The following is a 10276-nucleotide window of genomic DNA, read 5'->3' as shown; positions in this document are numbered from 1 at the left end:
ATGCTAACTGTGTGCTGTAGTTTGTGGAGAAAATATTTGGCCACATTCTCCTCACAAAGTTTGAATAATGACACTTGCAGCTGAACCAGTGTCAGGACATTTTATCCTTTAGTTTTTAATTGGAACAATAACTGTGGGCACATGTATCCCATCTAACAAGCATGGTGCAAACAACATCCAACAGAGCTCTTAACTGTGCAGTGCAGCATCACGTAAAGATATTACTTTGGACTCCATGTAGCAGCATGGTCAGGTTAGACTGGTAAAATTAATTAAAAAATAGTTGATCTAGAGAGCTAATTAGCTCATGCTGGACACCTTTGGACATTTGATTTCCTATTCTCTAAACTAGTTAAATTTCAGCAGGCTTTCATATCACTACATCATGCTACATTTTACATGCATATCCTAAAATAACGTTATTGCTCAAATCCTTTATTAGGCTGCAGTGGAAAAAAAAACCTTTAGTGATAACTGGCATCACTAAAGTTTTAAATCTTCAGGCAACTTTACAGGAAATTTACCTTTCAGCTACATTTGTGTGCAGAGATTTATATTATTAGATGTTGAGCATTCTGGTTTCCATTAAGGAAAGCACATGAGAAAGTAATTGTCTAAGATTTAATTTCCTCAACTATTCACTTGTTTTAAGTAACATATGTGAGTCAGGACTTTTCTTCATTGAGGCTAGAGCACTCACTACCTTATACAGTCGAATTATTAGAGAATTCCGAAGGTACATTTATGTTTAAATCCTATATTTCTGTCATTCTAAAGCAGTGATATATCTTTCTGTCTTGATTCCAGACCCAGCTTGCTCAAGAGGATTTGCCAGAGTGAAGGGTGTTACCTGTGAAGGTGAAGTTTTTCCTTCTTACTCGTCACTTTTTTTTTTTCTTTTGAAAATGAGATAAAAGGGGATTTATTATGTTGTTTTTTGTCAGGCAAAGTCATGTTGACCTTAGATAAATGGCTTCACAAGTAGTTACTGACTGTTGGGAAGTGTTATGTTGCACTGTTTGTTGGAAAATGTAAAAATGATACAAAGAGAGTGGAAAAGCTCCTTCAAAATACATTTAATCCATTTAGTTTTAACTTTATCTCAGCCATATCCATCATCTTGTCTTAGTGAAGACAATATGGCATCTTCGTGCTCTGTAACTTTAAGATCTTGCAAGAGTCCCTTGAGACTGAGCCAGACACTGGTTCAGAATGGTGTTCAGACCTTAATACAATATGGATGAAAGCCTCTGGCTTGCTTTCATGTAGCTTGTATAAATAAATATATAAATATATATAAATAAAGCTATAGCTGTCTCCTTTGGGTTAGCATATAACTCTACTCTTTGTTTCCCCAACAGATGTAAATGAGTGTGATACTTTCCCCGGGGTTTGTCCCAATGGTCGGTGCGTGAACAGCATAGGCTCATTTCGCTGCGAGTGCCTTGAGGGACTGACACTGGATGGAACAGGGCGAGTGTGTTTAGGTAAGCGCACTCAACTCTGACAGGTTTTCAGCTGTGTCCAGCACTTTTGGATGCTTGGTTTGTTTCTGAATTCCTCCAAAAACGGTTTGTTAGGCGTACAGTTTAGTTTATGCCTGCTTAGGTATCAAATGCCTGTACCAGTTCAGGGAAGAGCTGTTAATCCCTTGGGAGAATATGAATGTTTGTGTTAAGGCTTGTTTTACAAACAGTGCAATCAACAGCTTTTGCTAGAGTCCTGCCCTTACTCTGACTCTCGCTCACTGACTCGCTGAGAGCTAGATGATAAGCAGTCAAGTGGACCAGCCAGCAGCTTGTAGTGCAGGGTGAACAGTGCTCTTCTCTGTTGCTGTCTAGTCATTTTGTGAAACTTGGATACTACCTTGTAGCACAAATATGCTGGTGCAAAGTGGTCTCTGTCTGAGAGTAATCAAAATGATCGTAGATAAAAAAAAAGACTCCATCTTTGCTGTACAGATTAGTATCTTCTACTGACAAAACATGATGTCTATGGAGACATCATACCCAGAAGGCCAACCGGATCCTGGGCTGCATCAAAAGAAGCGTGGCCAGCAGGTCAAGGGAGGTGATTCTCCCCCTCTACTCTGCTCTCGTGAGACCCTACCTGGACTGCATCCAGGTCTGGGCCCCCCAATGCAAGAAGAATGTCGAGCTGTTGGAACAAGTCCAGAGAAGGGCCATGAAGATGATCAGTGTTCTGGAACACTTCTTCCTGTGAGGACAGGCTGAGAGAGTTGGGGTTGTTCAGCCTGGAGAAGAGAAGGTTCCAGGGGGACCTTATAGCAGCCTTCCAGTACCTGAAGGGGGCTACAGGAAAGCTGGGGAGGGACTTTTTACAAGGGCATGTAGGGACAAGACGAGGGGTAATGGATTTAAACCTCAAGAGGGAAGATTTAGACTAAATACAAGGAAGAATTTCTTTACTGTGAGGGTGGTGAGACACTGGAACAGGTTGCCCGGGGAAGTTGTGGATGTCCCATCCCTGGAGGTGTTCAAGGCTGGGCTGGATGAGGCTTTGAGCAACCTGGTCTAGTGGGAGGTGTCCCTGCCCATGGGAGGGGGGTTGGAACTATATGATCTCTAAGGTCCCTTCCAACCCAAACCATTCTGTGGTTCTGTGATTCTGTAATAAGACGTACATTTCTTTAGGTAAGTCTTCAGGTATAAAAAATAATGAACCGCTGGATGTCTAGAATAGATTCATGGAATCCATGTTTATTTTTCTAAACACTTCTAAAGACTGTAAAAATATGATTACTGACAGCATTGATTTCTTTTAAGAAAAAGGGGCAGCAGAATTTCAGCCCTTGCTTCATGTCAAGGATTTTCCTATTCTAACCTTTATTTTTTTATTTCAACGGTGTTCTCTTTCCTCAAGCAGATGTAAATTTAAGTGAACACTTTTGCTTTAATTGCACTATGCCTTACCAATGTCTGATACAAAGAGTTACCAGGCTGTGAGGATTTTTAAATGGAAGTTTAGTTCTAGAGATATTTTCTAAAATAAGTAGAATTTTGAAATGTAGCAGATGTGTACAGTCATTAGAATTGTCCCAGAAAAAATAAACAATTCAAAACCAAGTCTGCCTGGATGCACACTTACGTTATGTTTGTGCCTATCGTGCAGTTTTGCATATTAGCTTTTACTTGATATTCCTTTCCCCCATCCCACTGCAAACTTAGTAATTCTGTTGCCAGGCACTGGCATCTGTGGCCATCAACCCTGTATTATTTTTCCATTATAAATTTGACAAGGACAGGTGCGGATCTAATTGTGGTTGATGGATATAATGAGAAACTGGAACAAATGAGTCATTTTCAAACAAGATACAGGAGTCCTTTCCCCTCAAAGCCATGTTCCCTTTTCTTATTTTGGTGAAAAAATGACCCTTTATATTACAAGGTGTGTGCCTTCTCCTATGCTACACAATTGCTGTGCACTATATCATATATTTCTGATATAAGATTTTTTCCTGCAGGATCCACTACAGTGATTTTAGTGCAAACAAATATTTATTATCAATATGTTTGAATCTCTGGAAATTAAAATAAATATAATCTTAATGTGGAATAGTTTACAGGAAACCATAAATATTCTTTGAACAATTTCCATTTCTTATACTAGCTTCTAAATTGTTTAACTTCAGATGTGCATAGGGTAAATTTATATTATAAATCTGCACAACTTTGAAGGACTTATATGGAAAACAGTACAGCAGCTCATCTGTTATTTTTAGGCCTTGCATCTTTTCCAGAGCTTTTTGTGCTAAGCATTTAAGAGTTCTGTTAAGTCTGCTAAAACCTAACTTCCAGTTCAGTACTTCGTACAAAACATTAATGCTTATATTTATCCTGAAAATACAGCTTGACCTCCAGTCCATTTCACTCATGTCAGGAGGCTCTAGAATATATCCAAAAGTTGTTTTATCAGACACAGTGTGTCCTTGTGAACTTCCTTACACACTGAAAATAACTCTCTTTTCCTGGAGAGCATTAAGCTACCAATAAATTTCTGTATAGTATCACAGACATCTTCTCTAGCGCTGCTGTAATTGATACTGTCCATTTCCCATTACTGGTATTATTTGCCAGAATTTTTTAATTTGGGCATAGAAATTCACCTATGTTGTAGAAATTAACATGTAGAGACCCATTTTTATATGAATTTTATATTCTAAGAAATGCTAACTTTTTTTCTAAAAATTTTAAGTGATTTTTCTTTATTGAAATACAAATAGGTGAGAAGTAGAGCATGTACTGATGCTTTCAAATGTGTTTTTATTGTTATTTTTTACTGTATGTGAGATACGGCAAAGCTGTTTTTTTCTGTGTGCAGAACAGTGTGTGGTACTTTTTTCTCACAGCTGAATATCCAAGTACAGATTTTGCCTGCACATTTGGTTGATCTCTCTTTTGGTTGACCTGCTTTTCTGCAAATGCGACCCTTGATTATAAAAGTAATTAATTTTTCTGAAAACCATTTTGTTTTCTCTTGCCAGCTGGTGTTAAAGTAAGCCCGGCAATGGTCAGTATTTTTTTTTTCAGTATTCCTTTTAAAATTATTTTAGTAATATAAATATGGGTAGGAATATTTTTTTTACCATGAATGCAGGTCAATTTTTAAATTATAATACCTGATACAAAAAAGAAATAACGTCTCTGTCCTATCAAATACACGTAGAAACCTAAAAAGCACAATCGTGTCAGAATAATGGTATATCTTTGTGTTGGGAGACAACAAAAGAAATGCTTATACTTTTATATGGTACAACAGAGATCCAGAGACTTAACTGTAGTGCAGTATTAGCAACTTCAAATGGTTGAACATTGTGTGGAACTGTAGAGTCTTGAGCAGAAATCTGTCTACCAGAAACGGAGCCTCACATGTGCTTGTGCCTCAGAAATAGGTGTATTCTGAAAAACTGAATACTTCAGCAAAGGGTAAAATGCCTGTTTGTTGTAAAATGAGCAGATCTTCGCATGGAGCAATGCTACCTGAAATGGGATGAAGATGAGTGCTTTCAGTCTGTGTCTGGCAAGTTGCGTATGGATGCCTGCTGCTGTGCTGTGGGGGCTGCCTGGGGCTCCAACTGCGAGGAATGTCCTAAGCCTGACACCAAGGAATACGAGGCTCTGTGCCCTAGAGGTCCTGGCTTTTCCAACAGGGGAGATATTCTAACTGGCAGGCCATTTTATAAAGGTAAGAGTTCAGTCTTGGATCTAAAAATTCGTTATAGGTATGTCTGGGTGAATATTCTAAGTAAATGCCAGGATTGTTTGTTACGTATTTGAGATGAGAGATGTTGTAAAGGTGTTTGCATGAAAGAGATGACCTTACAGGTGGGAAACTCTCTGCTTGCATGGTGCTCAAGAGTGTTACAGGAGCCTAAAAGGAAAAGGTGCGAAGTTAGAATTTGATACGGAGATAAAGGATATTACTATGACAGGACTAAAGCGGGGAGCTCTAAATGTTATTCTAATGAATAATGGAAAATGTGCACCTTTTTTAAGGTAGTGCTTTGCAAAGAGTGGACTGAGAGTCAGATAAAGTTCTGTAAAGTCAGAGAGTTAACATAAAATATTACTGAAATTTGTCCAGGTTTCTCTGAAAGAGAGAATGAAGAAGGATGTGCTATTTTCTGTGGTTTGCAGAATTAGTAAGTGATTAAAAGGAAAAGGCTGGAAAACGTTAAAAAAAAAAAAAAAAAACCCAAATCTGAGATATTGTAGGTGACTGAGATCTGAAAAGGAAAACTGTAAATTTCTGTGTGCAGAAGCTGAGGTGATCTGGAAACGTTTTGGTATTGTATTTATTTCTAAAAGGGTGTATTCTGAAGCATTGTCTTGAAATGAGTTACTTGAGAAAACTTTAACAGATTGGACCTCTGCTTCACCATAAATAAGGTCTGATTTTCAGGAGTTATTGTTCTCCGGCAAAGCTCTGAATGTTCAGTGGTGGTCTGCTAAACAAATAAGGACTTTAATAATAATAATATAATTGTTTATTAAAATGTATTTACTTTGAAATAATGATTTCTTAATTATTTGGTAATAATGCATTTTTTGTCTACATCAAGATTTTTGTAAGGTTTTGCTGCTTGTTTCTGCTTTTTTATTTGGACCACACTTTTCTTCCATTTACACTAATACATAGGAGATACAAGTTTCTTTCATCAAAGATGATTCTTGGGTAGGGACGTTCACCTAGCAAATTACATCACAGAATGTAAGAAAAGCTCATTCAAGTTTGTAAGTGCTGTTGGGGAGATATATATGAGAGGGCATGACACATGAAAAACCTTTATTTGTCCTATGCAAGATCCTTTAACAGCTCATGTTATCCAGCCATTCAGCAAACTGCTTTTAGAAGAGATGAAGCATTTAATTTGGTGTTCTACAAAAGAAAAATTACCCTTTTCTAAAAAGAGCTTGAGATGTCTGTCTGGCAATCTCCATTAAAAAAAAAAAAATGAACCAACCAGGTAATAGTTACATTTTTTAGCAGCTGGCTCAGGAACACCATGAATGTCCATTGTGTTGGGAAGCAAAGTAGAGCACGATACACTTATTGGCATTGTGGGCAAAAGAGTCTCAGCTTAGGGAATTTCACTGAATTTGGTTGATTTCTGATTAACGTAAACTTTTAGTTACTGGTTGGGGTATTGATAAGCAACAAAACCATAAACAATTCGACAGGTTGGAAAACATATTTTCTCCCCTACCCTCAAGCTCGGCTTCAGCCCAGCACCTCTCTTCTGCCCTTCCCGGTGTGTGCCCCCCCTAGGTGAGGCAGTTGGCAGCACAGAGGCTTGGGGACACTGTGACGATTTTTCTTTGTCACCTCTTGTTGCTTACTCTTTTCTTGCACTGCTCCTTCCTTCTTACTCATTTCCTGTGTCCTGGAGTGGACTCCTCCATGGGACAGAGGCCCTCAAAGGTGTTCCTGCTCCAGCATGGGTTGTCCACAGCCCATGCTCCTTCAGGATGTCCCAGCCTCAGTGTGGGTCACTCATGTACTGTAGTCTCTGGTGGGTGTCCTTGCCCCAGCATGGATCACCCACAGGTCATAGTCCCTCAGGGATCTCATTACTGCAGCAGGGCTTGCATATGGGTCACTCACAATCCCTCAGAGATGTCTCTGCCCCAGCATGCATCCTTCATGGGCCACTGTCCCTCAGGGTGTTCTTGCCCCTGCTAGCGTCACCTCTAGGCCACGGTCCCCCAGGCATGTCCTTGCCCTGGCATGGGTCACTCACAGCTTGAGTCTTTCAGGGGTGTCCCTGCCCTGGTGTGGGTCTTCCCCAGGCTGCAGTCCTGTCTCTGCCCTGTCATACGTCCTTCAGGGGTTGTATTCACTCAGAGGTTCCTCCTCGGACATGGAGTTCTGGAATCCTCTTGTGCATCTCCATTCGTGTCTCCACCAATGTCCCCCCCTGCTTGCCTCCTCCATTTCATTTCTCCATTCTCCTAACCTGTGTAGGAGTAGGCCATCCCTCCAGTCCCTTGCAGCCCAAACCATGCCTTTTATGCCCAGTACAATTGGTAAGAAGGAACAGGAAATTCCCATTAATGATATATATATTTGTGCATAAGAATGCTCTTTTCTTTTGTTTTTATTTCATAGACATCAATGAATGTAAAGTGTTTCCTGGTATGTGCATGAATGGTAAATGCAGAAACACAATTGGAAGTTTCAAATGTAGATGTAACAGTGGGTTTACTTTAGACATGGAAGAAAGAAACTGTACAGGTAAGTCTTGCATTTTCCCCAGTTTTTCCTGGAATCATAGAATAGTCCAGGTTGAAAGGTACCTCAGAAGATCACTACTCCAACCTTCCGTGGGAAAGGAAGCCTAGATGAGATTATCTAGCACCCTGTCCCTCTTGAAAATGTCCAGTGATGGGGACTCTACCACGTCCCTGGGGCATTTTAAAGGAACTTGCATTTCCTTCAGTTTCTAAGAGCTTAATCTTTGGACAAAATGGCCAGCTGTCTTAAGCTTCCCTTTCAGAAAGTGATTCTTTAATAAATGTAACATTCTTCTTGTACACATACATTAGAAATTTTTTTTAATTGGTGTTAAAGATGCTTGGGTCATGATCTATCAGTACAACTTTAAATAAAGAACACCAGTGAAGCCAAGTTCAATGTTTTAACCTACAGATTAACTTAATTTACATTCCTTACTCTCTGGTCATTGTATTACCAAAGGAACTCTACTGCAAATTAATTTTAATTTAGATTTGATAGCCAAGCACATACAGAGGCACCTCTGCAATTCTGACATCACTGCTATGTTAACTCAAGAAGAGACGTGCATTTAATTTAAGTTTAATATTTTGTTATTTACTGCCTGGAAAAACTGAAACAGAAGATAAGTTTGATAGTTTTCTGATTATGAGAACCTGGATGCCAGCATTGTGGGTGGCTGTGCTGAAAATGAAGGAGCTTTTGTTATACCACACAGGCATCTATGAGTGAGTCTGAGTAATATGAAGTGTGGGTGGTAAGGCATGTTAACGGAGTTTGGTCTGGATGTTAATGTTGCCCAAACTGGTGATTTCCTTATTTTTGTAGCAATTGTATTGATGAAAAAGGCATTTAACAAACTTTATTGCTGAACTAACAAGAGTAGGTTAGAAAATTTCTCCCTACGAAAGATTTTATTGGTTCTGTTTTCCATTTAAAATTTGTTCTGATGAAAATGTTCCACCAAGCAGCTGTAGAGAACCAGGTTTTATTAAACAGAAGACTTTTTTTTTTGTTTGTTTTAAATTAGCAACAACATGTTTTATAAAGCCTGGAGGAGGCCAGATAGAAACATGCCAGGCCCACCACGTAGGTTACCATCTGACCCCTCCACACATCTGTGTGTGAGGACTGAACTGTCTTCACCCAGCAGAAGCCTGGCCATGGGGAGTAACACGGATGGAAAATACACTCTTGCATGTGGTGAAAAAAAGAACTGTTTTAAATCTTCTAGCAGTTTCTTTAGTTAAGCTTATACTTACCTAGTTTTCCTCAGCCACTTACACAAATGAGTCTACTGCCCAGCTCACCAGCTTACTGCAAACATGTTGATGCTTTTCTGTGATTATCTGCTCCCTGGACTTCTTGGATGACAAAACTAATCCTGTGCCCTTTCCTGGACTAATGTCTTAATTGTTTCAAATATTCTGTTGTTTTTATTCCCTGTAAAGACTTCCTGACTTCTTAGTAAGCAATGACTGATGACACAGTAATGAATGAAGCTGAAGGTAGAGGGTGTAATAGAGAACATGAAACAAAAGCATTGAACCCTAGTTCACCCTAAAAACACTGGATGGGCAGTAGAGTAAGGAAGAGAGATGTCTGGAAAAATGTGAGGAGATAGTAAACCACAGGCTATCCAGTTCTTTCCAGTCCTCTCCTTCAACACTGACCTGTTTCACCGCATCATATCCATATTACAAATTCTTCTTTAGCTGCCTCCCTCACTGCCAGTGTGTCTTACAAAGAGCTCTTCCTTCTCTTTTCTTTTTACTTTCTACAAACCTGCACAAGTTCTACAGCCTTCCACAGTAGGCTTCATTCAGAGTTAACTCATAAGAAAACCAGTGAACTGTAAATATAGGAGCTACTTCAGTTCCTAAGGGAAAGGGTATATGTTAGCTTATAATGGTATTACTGGATGAATGTCTTAATAATAAGCAATTTAATATCAATGGCACTGTAGCCATGGAGTCAATTGGTACCTCTGTAATAATAACAACACAGAATTTGTTACAGTTAGTAATTTCCTTAGAAATCTAACCTGAAATTACACTTAATGGAAGCCTTGTTACTTGTTACATAGTTTAATCTGTAGTTGAGAGGTCTTGCATTATGAATCTTTCACAAACTGTTTTACATAATCAGATATTCCTTTAAATATTAAATTAATTTCATTTTTCTCTGTTTATTTATATACTGTATCTTATTTCTGTAGAGTTAATTTATAATGGCCAAGTATTTACTTCTGTGAAAAGCAGGATAACCTTAAACTCTGTTTGATTTTTCTACCTCTACTACTATAAAATAGACATTGATGAGTGCCGGATCTCCCCGGACTTATGTGGAAGTGGTACTTGTGTCAACACTCCTGGTAGCTTTGAATGTGAGTGCTTTGATGGTTATGAAAGTGGATTTATGATGATGAAGAACTGTATGGGTAAGTATTGCCAGGATGACCTGGAGTCTGTCCATTTACTGTACAAAGCCTGACTGTGCTCTGTGCTATTCTAGCTCTGCT

The 10276-nt window shown here is 39.0% G+C and overlaps 1 protein-coding gene across 1 annotated transcript in view; it reads left to right on the top strand.

The window, feature by feature from the left end:
- Positions 1 to 10276, top strand: part of LOC104464349 (fibrillin-2) — a gene marked incomplete at its 3' end in the record, with an annotated part of 79284 nt that overhangs the window by 25947 nt on the left and 43061 nt on the right. Inside the window, exons 7-11 of the mRNA XM_010077023.1 lie at positions 808 to 858; positions 1362 to 1487; positions 4978 to 5205; positions 7630 to 7755; positions 10067 to 10195. Coding sequence (XP_010075325.1) covers positions 808 to 858; positions 1362 to 1487; positions 4978 to 5205; positions 7630 to 7755; positions 10067 to 10195 — 660 coding nt within the window. The remainder of the gene's footprint in view (positions 1 to 807; positions 859 to 1361; positions 1488 to 4977; positions 5206 to 7629; positions 7756 to 10066; positions 10196 to 10276) is intronic.

This window comes from Pterocles gutturalis, unplaced genomic scaffold (assembly GCF_000699245.1).
Source record: "Pterocles gutturalis isolate BGI_N339 unplaced genomic scaffold, ASM69924v1 scaffold13078, whole genome shotgun sequence".
NCBI lineage: Eukaryota > Metazoa > Chordata > Aves > Pterocliformes > Pteroclidae > Pterocles > Pterocles gutturalis.
This window is presented reverse-complemented; position numbering and strand designations above follow the sequence as displayed.